General features: G+C 44.1%; 1 protein-coding gene and 1 long non-coding RNA gene across 5 annotated transcripts in view; one reads left to right on the top strand and one right to left on the bottom strand.

Annotated features, from left to right (window-relative positions):
* Positions 1-19,870, bottom strand: part of LOC116850013 (LIM domain-binding protein 2) — a 140,204-nt gene that overhangs the window by 10,107 nt on the left and 110,227 nt on the right. For all 4 annotated transcript variants that reach the window (XM_032827778.1, XM_032827775.1, XM_032827776.1 and 1 more), the window contains exon 3: positions 1,359-1,461. In XM_032827778.1, coding sequence (XP_032683669.1) covers positions 1,359-1,461 — 103 coding nt within the window. The remainder of the gene's footprint in view (positions 1-1,358; positions 1,462-19,870) is intronic.
* The window catches only part of LOC116850015, a 113,329-nt gene that overhangs the window by 18,231 nt on the left and 75,228 nt on the right, over positions 1-19,870 (top strand). The window lies entirely within an intron of this gene.

The raw sequence follows: 19,870 nt of genomic DNA, 5'->3' as shown, positions 1-19,870 counted from the left end.
TGGGAAACCCCTTTTTTCCGCGCTTAATTACAAAATGCTTTTCGCATTACTGCGCTCGTTCGGCCGCGTCTTATGCCGCATACGAACCTACCTGTCATTTGTACGTACTCGGGTGACGACGACGACGACGACGACGACAACGACATGCATCCGCGCGCGACATGTAATCACGTTGTCGTCGTATATTCTCCGCGACGATGGGAACGGACATTAAAATCCACCGACTGCAAAATTGCCGTGCGGTGGCACGTCATTATTTAGAACGGAGGCGGTGCGTACGCGTACACGAGTACAGAGAGGCAAGAGGAGGGAGGAAGAGGCTCATGCTGTGGCGATTAAGTGTCGGTGACAATGGATCGCCAGGGAGGTATCGTCGAGGTGTAAGAAATTATCGCGCTCGCCGGCGGAATCGATCGCATTAAACGGAGATAACGGACGTAGATATCGCGGATGCCCACTCGAGAACGTTATCCACCTCCTCCTTCTCTCTCGTTTCCTCCTCTCTCCTAAAAGCGAAAAGATACGCTCTCTTCACAAGATTTAACACGTGACGCTACATTTCTTTCGTGAATCGATTATCTCGGTTTAATTTAATCATTAAATTGATTTCACAAATTATTTTCCTCAAGGAATTTCTCATTCAATCATTTTCCTTACTTCTTAAGTACAATATTTAAATCGGCCTTGGCGTTATTTCAATTTATTAGTTGCGTCATGTATCGTTAATATCTACAATGCGGCTCTTTTTATTCCTCCCCAAGGCGGAAGGTCACTTTCAATATCTGTGCGTTAAAAGCGCGGCTCGCAAAAGCGTATTTCGCATGCAATATCCAGCAGCTTTCTCGACACAGGAAGGTTCTGGGCGTGCAGCTGGGAGGAACTTCGTGATCTCGCGCGCTGAACGTTACTCGCTATTTGGCAACTTGTCCTGGCTCAAAATCGAAATAACCGGACACCCCCGGCACGCGAAGCCAATAAGAAAATCGATGTTTTGCAACAAAGCTAACCTGCGACTACCTCGCGCAAACTCTCGATTCAGAGATATCACGCTTTTGGTCGCATCCAAGTCACAGCGCGAGTTAGCTAATATAGTTCAGCCTCGACCGAGTCAGTCGGCATCCAACTCGATGTCCCTTTTAAATTGTCGAAACAAAAGTCCTGTTTCGACTCATAAGACAAAAAAGAGGTCCAAAGTTGTTCTATTACTCACATGGAGAACCTAATCCGACGAGAACGAGGCGTATGCTTATCAGACGCGTTACTTTGCTCGCGGCGTTCATGAATAAAACAGGAGCCCATGTAAATCGATAGTTTTAAAGTTAAATGTAAACGCAAATAATACACTCGCGTGTACTCACTGTATCTCTTCGGTCCGTCCTCCAAGCAAAAGGTGAGCGTGAGGGTGGCGTCGTCTTCGAAGAACTCGGTCGCGAAGGCGTCCCACCAAAGATTGTCGCTTTCCTGAAACACAGAGGGACACGGGAACGATTAGCTCTTCTATGTGGCACCCCGCGCGTTTCGTGTTAGACGCGTGTGTCGTGTCGCCCACTTGTCATGTCCTGGTGCCTATTTATTATCGCGCTTACTTATCCTCGCGAGTGACGAACGGGAAACGATCAGGACGGCGGACGAAGAAGGGTTAAGGGGGTGTTAGACGGCGGACAGAGAAGTGCCGAGGCTCAGCGGGGTCAGGATGAAAAGGAGAGGAGAAAATGAAGAGGTGGGACTCCGAAGGGTCGCACGGAGGCGCGGAAAAGGCAGAGGAGAAGAGAGGAGAAGAGAAAGGGAGAAAGAGAGAGAGAAAGAGAACTAGAAAGAGAAAGAGAGAGAGAGAGAACCTCGGCGCTGAATAACGCATGACTGTCTGGCTTGAAATTATAGCATTCCGCCCCCTCCCAGTCGTAGGAACTACCCCTTGGCTCTGTTCGCCACGCTTTCATTCAATTATGCATCCACCACCGTCCCCCTCGCGCCTCTCTGCCAGTACACCTACCCCCAAACCCCGCGGGCGCTCCTCTTATTATTATTTTCCCGCGTGTGGGCCCCGTCTCTCTCTCTCTCTCTCTCTCCCTCTCTCTCTCTTTCTCGTCGGCTTTTCCAGCGCGCGAAAAGCCGCCGCCACTGCCGCCGCCGTCGTCGTCGGTGGGATTTAGCAGCGATCACGATTTCGAGGATTGTGGTCGCTCGGAGGGGTCGCGAATCCGCGCTACGATCGGCCGCAGGTTGCTCGGCTGCCAATTTCACGACTGACGCGTCATTCTGCCGACGCGTTGTTGACTTCATTTTTATCTAATCTAAGCTGTTGTAAGGTGTAGGCTTACACCAGTGGCGAGCAAATTTCGCACGAAGGAACGGGGAGTGAATTGTTTTCTTATTGTATATATCTATTATATGAGTTATTGGAAAAGTTTCTTAACGAATAACACAAGATGCGCTAATGATCTGTGTGAAATGGATAACATAAAAAAAAGCACTCGGGAGCATAGAATATCACAAGAGTGAATAAAAGGGAACTGAAAGAGCGGCGTACACACTGAGAACAAAATGTTTGCTACTTGTAACTCTAATCGCACAGAGAAGTAATTACTACAAATTATGACCAAGAGGACTATTTTGTGTGTTACTAAATTCTACTGTGACGTTAGTGATGATGATAGCCTTGTATGCGTGCTACTACTACCATTTCCTGTTGGAACCACCAAAAAATACGACTGGGACTAAAAGTAATTTTAGTTAGATGAACCATTTTCTTTTCTCTCAGTGCGCTATTGCGAACGAAAAACCATACGTGAGAAACTAGTAGCATCTGACGGATACACGCGCAACTTGCCCCCGGAATGCCAACGCTCGAACGACGGATTGCTTTCCGAACACATTTACTTCCACGACAAAACGCATATTGTGCGTCGCGGCCGAACAATTACGCGTTTGCCGTCGTCATTTATTATGCGCTTCCGCCAGGCATCCGCCTGTCAATGGGCGCCTTTTAATTTTGCATCCGCGAGATGCGAAACTTCGGCATAGACGTAACGACGCGAGGTCGGCGCGCGTGCCGCGACATCGGCGAGCTTGAGGCGGAGGAGACGTTTATAAAGCGCGCAAATAGTTCATCCGCGCGCGCGACAGCGCGCGTTTCCCGACGAGCTATCGATCGAATCGGCCGGGAGAATAAATAAGACGCGAGTTGAGTGGCGCGAAAATGAGATATCGCCCGCGAGAAGTCGGGCCGTTCGCGTCAAATCCGAATAGACAATCGGTTTCCGGGGCCGGGCCGCCGACACTGCACTCGTGAAGATTTATTTCGGACGTAAGCCGCGCCGCCGTGCCAAATCAAGCAAACTGTTACCACTCCCGCGCAAATTGATATTTCTGGCAAGCGCGCCGGCCCCCGCCTCGGCGAACGGGAGGGAAGCCGAGATCGAGAGGAGGAGGGCGAAAGTCGTCGAAACAGCGATGAGATAAGTGTAACCGAACGAGCGAGAAGACGTTACCCGACAAATAGGCGATATTCAATAATGCGAAGAGCGGAGCGCGGGGGTGAAAAATGCCCCGGGAGAGGAAAAAGCCGTCGTTGAATCGCGCGTGTTTCGGGAAATTATTCTCGCAATGGCCTCTCTCCCTCTCTCTCTCTCTCCCTTCCTCCCTCCCTCTTTCTGTTTCTCTCTCTTTCTCTCTCTCTCTCTCCCTCCCTCTCTCTCTCCCTCCCTCCCTCTCTCTCTCTCATTCTTCCGCGTCGATTCCGTACACGGCGATTAACGCTACGCGTCATATTTTTGCGACATGCAATACATCTGGTTCTGACAGATCTGAGCGACTTTGAAAAGCACCAAACCGGACACGTAGCTAATCCTGGACATTAGTATTGGACATTAGTATTTTAGCCTTTAAATATGAATATTTAAGCATTCAAAACACACACATAGAATCACTTAAAAAAAGAAAAAATTGTAGTTGTGAAAAACTGTTTTCCGTAAACCCACATTCTAAGGGAAAACTCTTACTGAAAAAATATTCTTCTAATAAAGACTATATAAATCAGAGACCTACTAGATATTTTTCTAATCTTTTTTTGCTTTTGAATCCAGAGGAATATGTTTTATTTGAAGCAAAATGCTCTTTTATCAAAAGAAACTGTTATTAAGAGCAAAACTTTCCGTATAGAAATTTTGTATTTTATTAAATACAAGTTAGATTTCAATCAGAATGTCCAACTTTGTCCCAAAATAGATTATTCCATTACAATATCAATTAAGAATTATATTCTTAAATGTTTACTACATCATTTCCATTAATGCAATAAAGACAATAAATGTTTCCTTTGGTTTACACTATTCCATATTAAAACATAAAATAATGCATTTTCATTTTATATCTAATATAGAATACATTTGTACATCTGAGGATAACTTGACGATTTCATATATTTGTAAGTCAGGAAAATTTTCCGGGTATTTATATATATTTTTTACCTTTTTAGTTCAGTCTTCTATTACAATTTCTTCATAATGATTTTTTTCGCAAACATTTTAAGTATTTACTCTTTACAAATATATGTGTATATATACTTGTAAAGAGTAAATATTCAAAGTGTTTCATATATTTTACTCAATTTCAATTTAAAATAGAAATCGGGAACACGTTGAAGATGACCAACTAATATCTATCTAAGTTTCTTATTTAGAGAGATTCGCGTATTTTAAACATAAAGCTCTTAACCAGAACCTATATAAATTTCCCACCTAGAACTTATAATTATTGTGGGAAATCGAGCTGGATCCCAATTAAATCCCAAAACATTTTCTATGCGAGTTATACCGTAAACAAGAGACGAGATTCCTTTAACTTTAAGAATACTTACTTGGAAAATTTTCTTTTTGGTTTTAGGAGAGTCCTCTTGAGACCATATATAAGAATAAAATCCTCTAAGACTCAAAGTAGAGTTCCTCAAGTTAGAGTTAAGACATAATCCGCTATTTTCAGGGAGAAAGCGAATGAACGAGTGAATGAGAGAAAAACTGCAACATGTTCCGTTATTTCAGTCTTGAAGCTTCTCTCTTACTCCCACTCCTTAAAAATAGCGAAAAGAATACAGACTAATCAGAAATCATCATGCTTCATCCTAACTCTGACTAGAGAAACTCTAATTCAAAGGATTCTGTTAAGGATTGATCATATTTTTTTTGTGATACATGTTTATATATTTCATGTTAAACATTTAAATAATCGTACTTAAAGATCGAAAGAATAAAAATAGTCAGGATTAAATACGTGTTTGGACATCGGTATTTTTACCTAATTGTGTAATTTTGTTCAAAATTAATATTTTTCGACACATTTGTCTTGCAGAGATATAGAAAAGTGTCAGCTATGAGATAAATAGCGTGATAAAATAAAAATTTACAAATTTGCGCTGTCTGGAAATTTTCTCGAATACAAAAGTTGATAAGCGATCGAATATTCGTCTCACAAACCTAACATTGTACATAGAGGGTTAAAGAATCAAATTTATCTGGAATTAACCGAGAGAATCTCGGAATCGCAAGTCGTAGAAATTACGCAGGTTAAATTACGGTCTCTCACTCCCTCTCTCTCCCTCCTTCCACCCTCTCTCTCTCTTTCGCTGTTAATTTCACTATTCTCAAAAACTGTCGAGTATCGCGAAAGTTCGACCGCCTGTCTTGGCCGCTTCAATAGGCTAATTAACGGCTCGTTAGTCTCACTCGGTCCCTCGGCCAACGTAACACGTAAAATCCGTCGGATTCCCTCATTTTTCGTGGCGTGCTTTTCCGTTATTCCGCCAGAAATGGCGTCAGGCTGGAAATCGATCTAACCCATCGAGTATTCGCGAATCGATGTTCAAAACTTCAGTAATGTAATAAAATATGCAACATGTAGTAGCTCGCATTCCCGATTTGGCGAAATTAATTATCGGCCATTCGGGAGCGACAATGCGAGAAAAATTCGCCGCTATTGTATATTCGGACGCTGGAAAAATCCGTTCGGGAAATGCAATGAGATTCGCGCGCGATAATCATGGCGAGATTGCAATCACGATTTTTCCCCGCGGCGTGTTAAGATCATCATCGCTGATTAGTAAAGCGTGTTTTCCGCGAATACGCAAAGAACATCGTGCTGGTTCGTCGTCTTTGCGTCGTCGTGACAGAATAATTAAACTTGTTAACACAACGACTGCACTAACAGAGAAAAATGGTTGATCCAACTAGAATTAGAGTTATAGTTACTTTTAGCCTCAATCTCGTATTTTCTGGTTGTTCTAATAATAGCAGCAACATGCATATAAGGTTACGGTTAAGGTTATTACTAACGCTATAGTGAAATTTAATTAAAGAAAATGTTCTCTTGATCATAATTTATAATAATTATTTTTCAAAATGATTATAGTTACAAATATCACTCTTCTCGAATGACGAGTAAAACTCCAATCTCGTATTTTCTAGTTGTTCTAAAGTAAGAATAGTAGTAAGTAATATGCATGCAAGGTTATTATCACTAACACTAGCAGAATTTAATATAAAAAAATCGTTTTTTTATCATAATTATTAACTATTTTTCCAAGTGATCATAGTTATAAATAGTAATTATTTTTCCTAGTGATCATAATTACAAATGCCAAACATTTTTTTTCTCGAGTGTCGCGGTGAAATTCATTTCGCGTCACGCGACAACTGGATACATGCGTTCTTAATTCGCGCGTAACAGGCCTAGCAGTTTTATTCACGTTCTCTCCAAGGTGCATTTTCGAGATTGAAAGACCAAGACGAACCCCAATAGTGTGTCTTGCCCTTTCTCCCGCCTTACGCTTCTCGCATCAGACTGGAACAAACCGACGACGATAATATCGCTGTGAACGCTGAATCGCTCCGCGTCAATATTCGCAGAGAACGCAGCAAAACTCGGTAATATCGTTTTGCCAAAATTGGCAAAATTAACGCTCGTACAATCGATACACATAAATAACGCGTGCGTGTGGCGCGTGTGCGATATAAAATGGCGCCGCTTTTGCAATTTCTTCGTCATTTGAATTCCGTTCGAGTTCGAAAATGACGAGAGAAAAATAAAAAAAAAAGAGGAAAAACGAATATTTCATTCCACTCTGCATATTTCAACTCGGCGGTTCTGTCTCGGACAAAACGTCGCCTCTGCGACGACACGCAAGAAATTCGCGCGCGCGACTGTCAAAATTCAATATTATCCTCGCAATAAAAATTGGTTTCCGTGGGCTGTAAACTGCGCGCCGCGGATATAACAAGGAAACAACGAAACGCGGGGTATTCGCGTGCGTACACGTACACTTTCATTCACCCAAGTTAATAACAGCGAAAATTGCGATGTCCGCTGCACGACGTACGGAAGGTATGACGCGCGCGCTCGAATCCACGCCGACAAAAACGCCCGCAAAAAGGCGCAGTGGGTGTTTTTAATATTAAAAGTATTATCAACGAGCTGCGCAAAAATTTTCGCATGTCCCAAGTAAGTCCTCGCGGTGCACAATCCTGATTTGAAATTTATCCCGTGATTCCGATTACGTTGATCCCAATCAGTTATCAATCTGGTTTGTACAAAGTGATGATGTATTGTCAGATCCTACAATTTCATTAAAATTGTGACTTTCAAGGGAATGCTGAAGCTGAAAACTTTACCGGTAGAATACTGACATTTTTCTGCAAAGTTTATGTCGTGTTGGTTGCACAGAATTACAAATGCTTTTACGCAATAGAAGTAAATAAGAGCATTGCTCAATATTTGACGAAAACGATAAAAAAATGTTTAATGTACAATCTCAAGCTGTCGCTTAGAAAGAATATTCGCCTAATCCAAAAGTTTCGTAGTATGTACATAGTGGAAAGGGTGGATGCTTCAAACAGAAAAATTTTGAAGAACATTGCTGTATCTTCGCGTCTGAATTCAGAAGCTTAAGAATATCGGAGAAGTTTGTAGAAAGATTTCTATGTGCGTGGTTAGATTTCCGCTAAATCCGGTAAAACAAGGCAACACACATTTACATAAGTTCTATATGCACAAGAAATACAAAAAGGATTGTGTTGGTGACAATCGTCTTTATGTTATCGACATTTTTGGAGAGAAAGACAGTTCGCCATCAACTTCAGCATCCTCTTAATAATCCTTATTATTAGTAAGATTCTGATTATCATGCTGCGCTTCAGGCCGCGATAACCATCACCTTATACAAACCAGATAACTCTAGTTTAATTTGACTCTAGTTAAACTGATTATAATCAACTCGATCACAGGACTGTGGGATAAACTACTCTCAGTCGGGATGCTGTTCGTATGCTCGCAGTTTTCCTTTGAGCAGATTCTGGCCCATCATCACATCGTTACTCATCTCTCATCTTTTCATCCGTCGTTCTTGCATCTTGATATTTTTATTGCGATTTTCCCCACTTCATTTTTTATCTCGTCTATCGTTATTTCGTCACACACGTTCTCAGTACACACGCAGTACACATATCGCATTCTTCTTGTTCCGTTCACACTTTCTGTTTATATTGTCGATCTTTTTTTGTATGTTTCTCGGTTTTCTCGCGAGGTGACTGTGCACCGATATTACTCGTATGTTGCTCCGATAGACCATTATCCTAGAGCATAATAAATCCGTATTCTATTCTGTTCCGCTGTTGCGCTCCGATATATCTGACAAATTTTTATGCATTTCCCGTTTTCAAGGAAAGTTACCTTTCATGCGAAAGAACGAGTATATTCAGTCGAAAAAATACGAATTATATAGTCAATATAATTATATGAAATACTAATTATGCAGAACTCCTCGACTTGTTGTGAAACGCCGGATGAGCTAAATGCTAGGAAAAAAATGTTTCCGGGCGGAGAGTATGGTGCGAGAGGAAAAAATCTGTTTTTCCATGAAAACCCACTCCGCCTCTGGTAATTACCGAACCCGAGGGCTTTTCCACGACGAGCGGCGCCGTTCAGCATACGGGAATGAGCAAGACTATCGACAGCCGATCCACGAATTTCGTGTCGCGGGGTAAATCGGGCTCGCGCGCGGCGAACGGCGATGCAACCGTCTCCTTACCCGCCGGCATTGACTGCCATATATTGACCCGGCGCCAACGTCTGTGATATCCGGCTCAAAGAGACCGCGAACAGATGGGCGATCTCGTGAAACGAAGAAACAGGGGCGCGGAACGTAAATCGGCCCGCGCGATTTTCGCGCGGCGAGGTGCGGGCGCGGTTTTTCGGCGGGCGTATTAGCGTCTGAGTTAAATTCAATTTGTCCGAAGAGTCCCGGGCGGAAAAAAAGAGCGGAGCCCCACGGCCGAGTCGAGTCGACCTCGTCCGTCCACCAGTCGCACGTCGTCGTAATAATACGGGTGGCGGCGCGACGCCGCGTTTCCATCAACCCGGGTCGACCGACCGACCGGCCTGGCCCGGCCCGGCTCGGCTCGGTCCAGCTCTGGCCTGACAGCGGCCGAAAAAAATGTCCGGCGTTGACTCTCTCTTTCTCTCCTCTCTCTGCTCGAATTCCAGTCCGATTCCGGCATACCGGCGCGACGAGAAAGAATCCGATGTAATTCCACGGTGCCGCTACCAGGTAGCGGCGTTACCCCCGAGGACGACGCGACGACGACGATGACGACGACGACGACGACGACGACGACGACGACGACGTTGGCGGTGGCGGCGGCGTCTCGACGTCGACGCCGTATTTTAAACCCGCCGGCGCTCGCGACGAATAAATTTCTTTTCATCGATTCGGCCGCTCGCGTCGACCGCCCCCGAGACTGGTCGCGACCGACTGATGCGTCTTGCGTGCCCTCTCGGTGTTACCGAGACTACCGAAATTCTCGCTCTTGTCGCTGAGTGTAAATTTCCCGTCCGTCTCGGGCGTGAGTCTTCATTTAGCGTTAAGTATAGCGCGCTGTGTTATTCGTCTTTATATTGGCACCGAAATTCCGTGGTAGTGCTGACGCGGACCGACGCGAGATTCGGAATCAGACGACCGTATTTAGCATGATAGCACACGGATCACCGCAGATCTCGTTCTCTAGACGAGAGAGAGGGGGAGAGAGAGAGAGAGAAGAGTCTCGCTTCGATCGGTTGTATCCTTGGTATATTCGGCAAAACGCATTTCACATTAACTGGACGTGAATGTCGGGATGTCGGGCAAGAACTGGCGAATCCGCGAAGAATTTCGAGAAAGACGAGACAGGCGCATGCAGCCAGGTTAACGTGCATCTCTTGGTATTAATTCACTCACGGTTACGACTGAGCGAACTGCCGATTTCTCGCTCGTAAGACCGTCGAAATCGCCGGCGCCCTCCGCGAATATAAAACGCGGAGGTCGCAGTCGTCGTGTATATTATTAGCGATAGATGTCCGTGGAGCGTGGCGGAATCACATACGGCGCGGTTTCGATCCCTAATTTCCCTTCCCGGCCGCTCTTCTATACCCACGGAATCGACCTCGCGAAATCCACCTTTTCTCATTCTGCCCAGCCATTCTTCACTTTTGTGATTTTTCGCGCGTCCCGACTGGCAGCGCGGACTATACGAGCCGGGGTTGCCGGCGGCTCTTCGCCGGGACTGTACCACCCCACTGTTGTTAGGGGGGTGTGGGGAGACTAGGGGTGGTATATGATCGTGTATATACGCCGCCGCGAAAGTATTGTCGGCGCGCTCCACCTCTCGATTTTCTCGCGAAAATCCTTTTCGCGGCCAAGTCGGCCGGCCAGCCGGCCGCGCGCTATATCGAAAATTCGCGAAAATTCCCGGCCGCACGCCCATCATTTTTCAGAAATTTCGGACACGCGGCTCGCCCGTAGATAGATTCGATGGGATTTCTCTCTGGCGCGACGAGCCCGGACAAAACTCCTCCGGCCGATCGGAGTATATACGGCCAGGGGCGGCGGCGCGAGGGACGAACGTGAGGGGGGGGAGAGAGAACGAGGGGATGGGGGGTACAATATGGGTTATCGAGGGGGCCCCACCCCCAGGGGAGAGCAGGGGCCCTCATTTTATTACCCAGGCTCCCATGACGGTTCTCAACCTTGGCCAAACTTGCTCTTCTCTCGCGCGCGCGACGGCACGTTCGCGCCCGTGCGTTTCTCGCTCGTCGCGGCGCATCGGGCGAAAGTTTCGCGTAAATATCGGCGCGAGACCGCCCTGTACTTAGCCGCGGTCTCGCCGGCCCGATGAGGCATCGAAGAATCCGTGTATGCGTCTGTGTGTGCGTTCGCGTGATCCGGCTTGAATATGCGTATATTTGCGCGCGGACTCGCGAGCGCGTCGGCGGAAGAACAACGGCGACAATATTTGCTTCTATTTTTGTCTCGCGCGCGCCCGCGAAAAAGAGAGAGAGAGAGAGAGAGAGTACAGTGGTGCGAGCGAGCGCGACGTGACGGATGTGCGCGATGGAAAATATGAAAAGTGTTCGATAACCGTGTAACGGAGGCTTTTGCATTCGATAACGTCATCTCGCACAACGACGTCACCGCGCCGACACCCGCGCTCCGAACTCGCTCTCCCGCGGGAGTCTCAAGTTCGCTCGCGGAAAAAACCAATTTTTCTGGAAACTCGTCGTTTCTGCGGAACGCTTCGGCTTTTGTTGCGCCATTTGACGCACAATGCGTTAATACGTTTAATGGTGCACGTCGATTCGCACAGCTATACCACAGAACGTTTCGAAGCTTCCCTACTTGGCGAGTAAATGCTCGCTCTCTCTCTCTCTCTCTCGCTCTCTCTCTCTCTCTCTCTCTCTCTCTCTCTCTCTCTCTCTCTCTCTTCCCCTCTCTCCCTATCTCTCTCTCTCTCTGTCGGCGCAAAATTTTTAGAAATATCCCCCGTAATGCACAAACCATAAATTGCAACGAAGCAGATAAGATACGGGATTTTAGGTGATTTTAGGCGGGCTCGCGATCTTTTGGCGAATCCCTCATCCGAAACCAGTCAGTGTCGTGCGGAAACATGATATCGAGCGTTGAAAATTCGCAACAAATAATAAATTTGCACTGAACGGAGGGCCCAGATTCGCGTCGGAGAATCTGTGCTTGAAATACTTTCGGTACGACCGGACACACACGTACACGCACACACACGCACCGTGCACAATATTCGTGCAGACATCGCACATTTCTCTTATTTCGCGAATGCACGAGAGCCGACCGGCCATGCGCGAGTTTTCGTTCTCAATCGTGTATCTCATGGAAATCCAAATTAATTTCTCCCCGTTGCCTCGTTAAAAGTTACTTGTTCAAACATAATTACTTTCACGTGATATCAATAAACACGAACGCTTCGAAAAATCCGATATAAACGCGAGTGCGCCGCGCATAAATTTGACGAGTGCACGCCGAAATGCAAAGGAAGATCGAATCGCACGCGACGAGACGCGGAGCGGAGGTGGAATGAGAGAGGGGGAGGGGAGAAGCAGAGAGGCGAGAGGGGCCTCTCCCGCGAATCGTCAAATCTCGATGAAAAATTTGCACGGCGGGCACAATCTGCGGACGCTAATCGTTAACAGCGCCGCAACGTCGGCGTCGTTTCGCCGAATACCGCTTACGCAATCGCTAATTGTTATCGTAATCCTTATCGTAATCGCTCAATTATCGCGCGTTCGCCTAACAACGCGCGAGATACGCGAGCAATCGCGATGAGAAGGAGAGTGGATGTGCGGAGGAGAGGACGAGAGGAAGGAGAGAGGGGAGAGAAAAAGCGCGTCCGGGCGAAAGAAGCGCGTGGCGCGCGTGTGGAGACGTGAGAGCGGAGCTTGTGCGCGTGTAGGAAACACGCGCGGAGGGTAAATGAGGCGGCCATCAGTCACAGTCAAAATGCTGCGCGTCATAGTCGGGAGTGGATCTCTCTCGCGCACGTCAAAATCCAGCGATGGAAATTAATGCACTTTCGTTCGCTGAGTAACGAGTGCCGAAACGGGATGCTGTCGTGCGCGCGCGCGCGCGCGCAACGGAAAAATCCCCGCCGGCTCTTCTCATTCTCTTCCTTGCGTGTACCCGCTTCCTCCTTCGCCACCCTTCCGCCATCTCGCCGCGAAACAGCGTCGCGAGAGGACCACTCCGCGACCGGATCATCCCGCGCGTCGTAAAACTTCGGAGAGCCTCACGACGAGCCGAAAACAAAGTATCATTACACGAAGAGAATATTGTAGTAAGCATTACAATACGTTTTTGGTAGTTCGGGAGTAGACTGACACTATTACGAAAATTATAATAAAACCTAGTGGAAATTATTATAAATGTGATAATTTTTATTACATTTACGGTAATTTTTACTATATTCATGGTCATTTTTACTATGTCTTATTATAATGTTCATCATAGTGCCAGTTTTTTTCAGGAGTAATTAAATTGTAATTTTTACTATAATATTCATTCCGTGTATGAAAACGGGGAAGCCACGACGTCCGTACTTCGCACTGAAAGAATGATTTCGCAACAAGCTCCAAAATTTCGTGGCTAAATTATTAATCAAATAATACGGGCCAAACAATAATTAAACTGACAATAATTAGGAAATATTTTAATTATATAAAGTAAATGAATAGTTCTCAAAACCAAAATTTAGTTACTTGAACTATATATTTAGGTGGTCAAACTAGATTCTGGAAGTTAATACCAAATCTTGACAGCAGAAAATGAGATATTTAGCTAATATTAGCTAATAGTAAAGTTTGTGCCCGAGGATGAAAATTGCTTAGGTAATTTTTTTTATTTTATTAAAAAAATCTCATCGTACTAATTAAACTACTTTAAGACATCTATATTATTATTATTTATTTTTTACATTGCGACGTTTCATACGTCAAATTCTGTCTGTGGTTTTATTCGATCTTGTAGTAATTACTCCCACTATCCTTCCTCAGATCCGATATTTTACCTCATGATCGAACAGAAAATAGTGAGCCCTGTGAGCTCTATGATGATATTTTTAAATTCACGCTTATAACATAGTCTTATAATTTTCCAGAAACATGTGACAATGCTATGTTTACTAGCAAATATTGGAAACAATTCAATAACAGTCGATATAAACGAGAGAGACGAATATCATTAGGTGATATATATATTAATATATCATATTAATAGTTACCAAATATTTCATCAAACAGAATTCATAACATTTACCAAATATCTGATAATAGTTATCAAATTTTTGGTAACAATAATATTAAATATCCAGTAGCTATTACTAAAATCTTTAGTCCATTTGACTGTGATTAGAAGTCCTCTGTACATCAAATCTACTATACATTTAACTGTTGTTGTCACATTCGGTATTAGTTACCGAATTTTTACTTAAATTCTGTAACTAAATACATTTAATAACAATTACCAGTCCTATCCTTTCTTCCAGTGCGCGCGGTATAAATGCGTAGTCACGCGCCGTACATCTCGGCTTCTTATCACGGGAATACACTGAGAAAAACCACTCGGTTATCAGAACAAAAGCAGGTTTGCTGTATGACAATCGTCACGGAAACAGATCGAACAGTCGTTGCAAATCACTTCTCACTATTTGTCATTCTAACAAACACATTGCCTGAGACATAAATCACGTTTGTTCTCGTCTATTTTTTAGACTAGGCTAGTTATATTCCATTGCAGAAGTGTTGCTTAGAACAGTAAATTGAAAGCAATAAATCATTTGTTCCCACCCACAGGGTCATTTGCTATCCCGCATCCACAAACTATTTGTTGCGCGTACTGGCATTTTGTTAAGTTAGCAATATTTTTTCCGTCCAGTGTATCACGATATCGTTTGTGTTATTGGTCCTATGACAGTCCAAATTTACGCACGTTCGTTCTTCTTTATCGCGTCGCTATCTACCTTAACATTTATCTGCAACGAGATCGTGCATTTCAGACATTTCGTATTATAATTCCTAGACGATGTTTTGTATCTCTCGCAAATTCGCATCGTGAGAACGCGTGGAGATGACCCACCGAGAGAAAGAAATAGTTGATCTGACTAAAATTATAGCTATTTTTGGCTCCAACCAATATTTTCTTGTTCTAAAGTGATCAGATTTCCCAGTCCTAAATCCGAAACACTTCATAATAAAATTCACTGAAAATTATATACATATATATGTGTGCATAAATGTATACACACACAGAAAACAATATTCTACTTGTAGAATATGAAAATAATTTAACAACAATGAAGATCTACCACATACAGTAAGAATAGAAACTATTCTTACTATTGCTAAGATAAATCTGTTATTCTTACGTAAAATTAAGAAGAAGTAAAGCTACTATATTTGCCAGAACTGTAAATTTTTTTTAAAGGTCTTTCTTTGTTAGAAGCATCTTGAAAGTCCTCTGAACCGGAATAAACCGGGACAAATCGGCGTCCCGAATAGCATTCGAAAAAAATCCGAGAAAAAACGGGCCTTATCCAACACGAAAACGGTAGCAGTAATACGTAAAGCTGTAGTAGAATTTAATATTAAAGAACGATTTTCTTGATCTTTCATAATTTGTAACAGCCACTTCACTGTGTGTGTGATTATAATTATAAATACATCAAACACTCTTTCCTCAGTGGCGCATTCGCGAGCTTAATTTTCAGGGCGTTCCGCCGGCGTGACCGCAAACGGTAGAGAAGAAACGCGCGTTACTACCTCCGTTTATACGCACGTGGGACATTTTTCACGCTCGAGTCGCGACGCGACCTCGCTGCTCACGCAGATCGTTATCACTCCGAGCTATTGATATATCGTAACAAATACATTACATTTAATAGCGGAGATCAGTTGGCCGCAATTTACGGCGCTCGGAAACGCACATAAATATCTCAGATGACTTCATTAATTCAACGCGACGTAAAAGAATGCGCGCATTATTACGACCGCGGGCCGTATCGCCTCGATAAATCGCAAAGGGTTACATAGAGAAAACACATAATCGGCTGCTGAGAAACTCGTTTCCATATCGGCGGCGAACCGGTTAACAAACTTTTTCTCCTTCTGCTGCTTCTTCTTCTTCTTCTTCTTCTCGTCGCACCGTTAATTACCCCGTTCGGTGTATATACGAATATACCTGCGCCTCCGTGGTGTATCGGAACTCGTTTAAACGTTCGCATTGTGCGGGCCGAGTCTCGTCCTTTTGTCTCGCAGCTATAGTCATCATCTCCGCTTTTTGTAGCGCGTCTTCCTTACACACACGCGTACCTTCCTCCCTTTCCTCTCTTGCTCCTTCTCTCGGCCGCCTTTCACATTTCTAGACGGCGTTCTACTCGCTCGTATCATTCCCCAACCGAGATAATACGTTCCCATCCTTTCTTCGTTATTTTCCCTCCTCTTTCCTCTCTAATATTCCACCGCCGTCCGCTTCTATTTACGCGCTCACGACGCTGTCCCCGCTCTCGGCTTTGCGCAAAAAACCGGCGCGCGCTATAACGCACATTCGCGAGCACGGTCGACGGATTAAAGGTCTATCATTTTCTTATTTCACGCCCTAGTTTCGCCGGCGAACCGATCGCGGCTAATTGATATGCCGCGGACGTGGGACAGCTTGCAAATATTTCGAGAAGCACGTGGGAAACGAGCGACCGAGGCCGGTAAACATGTAGCTTTGGCATTAGCCGATTCTAGCGAGAAGCACGCGGTTATAGTTCCCGTATGGTTCATCGGGAAAGACGGAGAGAGGAAGAGAGAGATAGAGAGAGAGAGAGAGAGAGAAAAGGGAGAAAGAGAGAGCAAGGAGAAGAGGGAGAGAGAGAAGGAGGAAGGAAGGGAGGGGGGAGAGAGAGAGAGAGAGAGAGAGACCGATCTCGAGAAAGTATCGAGGAGAAAGCACGCGGTTCCGTTCAATTCATTTCGGTTCCAAGACAAGCGAAAAGAGAAAGAACACGAACAGAGAAGAAAGAAGGAACGCACACATTGTAGATGTCCCTCCTTTTCTCTCGTCCTTTCTTTACAAATTTCACACTCGAAAGCTGCCTTCGTCAATGTGGCCTTCGTCCCGTCCATTAGGACTTTATCGACTTCGTTACACATTCCTTTTTCGGTGCAATGTATACACGACTCGAGAACGGTCGTCGATGCAGGCGTGATATGGAAGTGGCGGGACAATATCGTGTTATTTCTTCCACGTGCTGGATTTGTTATCCTCAATCGTACACATGTATATTGATAACGTGACCCAATGAATAACGGAACGTATCTGTCCTCCATAATCAGTGTATTCTTCATTGAAGTGCTGCACTTATAACTGGTGGTTCAGCTATACGAGTATGAGTATAGCGCTGCAATCAGTAAAATCTCGCGGGAAGCGTCAGTTAATAGTAGCGACTATTCCCATTATCGATGCACTTAGCGAATACAGACAGTGTTATTGTGCGCAAAGCGTATAGAAGTTGTTGATTTCATCGTCACAAAAGACGAATTTGATATAATGTGCAATAAATGTGTCTCCATCAGGACCGATTTTTCCAACCTCTTGGTAACTAATAGTTAACTAATAGTTAACTTATATGTCTCTTTGTTTCTCCTTAAAATTAGACAAAGATATACATGATTTAACTTTTAGCTTACCAAGAGATTGGAACAATCGATTCTTAGAGATTTTGCGATGAAATTTTACCACCACTGATCAAAGTCAATGAAAAATAAGACGAAGCAATAGAGAGATAATGTTTTCGTGGAAAATCAATGAATACTCAGTGATTATCGATGAAATAGTCCTTTGGGTGATTCAATCAGAAACATTTTTACAAGAGTAAAGAGTCGTCCACAGTGCGATCGCAGTTACGTCTAAAAGTCGTAGCACTAGTTTGTGAATTTATCATGCGCCTATTTTCTTCGCGTAAAGATGAAATTTCCTGACTCGTGAGAGATGAAAAGTTTCACTGAACTCATCAATAAGACTTTCTATTTTACACGAAGTTACATGAAAAAACAAATGCACAAAACCGCACGTACATGTGTAATACGATGGAGCCATATTGACGCACGGCAGCGTGCGTTTCAGACGATCGAAACAATTATTTCGTCCCAATTTCCCGTTGCTCTCTATTAAGGAGTTTATTCACCAGATATGTATTTTCAGAACGCCCAAGGGACGTATTTTCAGTGTGGTGCATAAACAGAGCTACTCATAAATTCGCTATTCATCGAACAAAATTACATTTTCATATATTTATTTCACTACCTAAATAATAAATGTGAATTTAAAATTAATTTCACAATACTACCATATTTCGCTCAGTACAACGCTACTCAAAACATAACATTGCAGTTTTCTGGCCTACATTCGACTATAACGTAAAATCGGTGTAATGTAAACGCTATTCTCTCCTCTATGTTTCGCATTTCTTGATATGTAACATTTATAATGGTAAGTTTTTTATTTGGATAATATCACTTTTTACGAAGCTACAGTGGAATAACAGTCATCTGTATTGCTTCTATTACAAGGTTGCATGTGCAAAATTGCGATGTTCAGTATTAAATTTCTCGCGTACGACAATACGCGCATGAAACTTGAACTACGAGTGTGTTTCGCCGCGACGAATGTTACGCAAAATTTTACGCATAATCTTAGGCATTTTGGTCAACAAGTGAACAAACTCCTTAAAAGTCTCATTGTACGCATTCGGATTCACACAGACTCGGCTTTCTCAGCTCACAAGGGAACATAGGCAACCCGAAAATTCAAAAAATTCTGAAACATTGTGTACAAATAGAGCAGTACATCCATAACATAAAACTATCTTTTATTTCTGCTAAATTCCGATTTAAGGAAGTGAAACCACCCCTTGAAACCAATGAATGGGGAAAGGGGGGTTCAAAAATTTTTTGTTTTTGCAAAATTTGAATACACCGTTGCAAAGAATATAAAATATTCTATCACTTTTATATAAACTATTTTTTCATATCCCTTGTATTTTCGGAAATATTCGCTAAAAATAATATTATGTTTTTTCGAGAGGTGGTTTCACCTCCTCAAATCGAAATTTAGCAGAAAAAAAAATAGTTTTATGTTATGGATATACTACTCTCATTGCACACAATGTTTCAGAATTTTCTGAATTCTCGGGTTGCCTATGTTCCCTTGTCAGTAGCCGAAGCGTCCATTGAATCTTTCTCTCGGTTTCATCGTTCGGGGATGAAATCGATGTAATATACATCCCGAGCACCGGATCTTTATCGTAGACATAGTGTTTCCTATTGAGGCCGAGCAGCATGGCGAGAGCGAAGCGGCCAGCATCCGAAGCTACCCCCTAGTAAGTCATTACGCTGCTTTGAGGCTTCATTCCATCCGCTTCCGTTAAGATTCTCCCGATTTTATTATTGGATATTCTTGCCCCGCGAGTCGTACTTCGAAACTTCGGCCCGCCACCGAGCGACCGTCCGCGTCCGGGGTTCCATTACGATCTTAATGCAATCTGGCGCGATGGAAGGCGAATGGAAATCGCGCGAAATTCACCATCCCTCGGAATCTCCGTTCGACGTTGGCTCGTCGTGGCTTCCTCCTTCTGCTCCTTCCAAAGAGGAGAACACGGATCTTTTTCCGCGCAGCTCGCCACATGTGCGACGTGTGCGGAGCGCAGCTCCCGTGAAACTTTATTCATAACTAATTCCACGGCGATTCGCCGACTCCGTTCCGTTTCACGCATTCGTAATACGCGCTAATTCCGGCTCGAGTCGTCGTCAACTGCGGACCGCGTTCCACGCTGATGCCACGTTCTATCCGATTGTACTATAAGCTTCTTTCAAGCTTAGATCCTGTCGATTCGAAGCGCAGCGTCGCATTCGGAAATCGATTTAACTCTAAACCGGTATGGGCGAATAGGAACGGAGATGGGAGAACAGAGAGAGAGAGAGAGAGAGAGAGAGAGAGAGAGAG

Source organism: Odontomachus brunneus, unplaced genomic scaffold (genome assembly GCF_010583005.1).
Source record: "Odontomachus brunneus isolate Ranch 3 - 2012 unplaced genomic scaffold, Obru_v1 Obru_scaffold_131, whole genome shotgun sequence".
NCBI classification, from domain to species: Eukaryota; Metazoa; Arthropoda; class Insecta; order Hymenoptera; family Formicidae; genus Odontomachus; species Odontomachus brunneus.
Note: the sequence above shows the minus strand (reverse complement) of the source record. Positions and strands in the feature narration are given on the sequence as shown.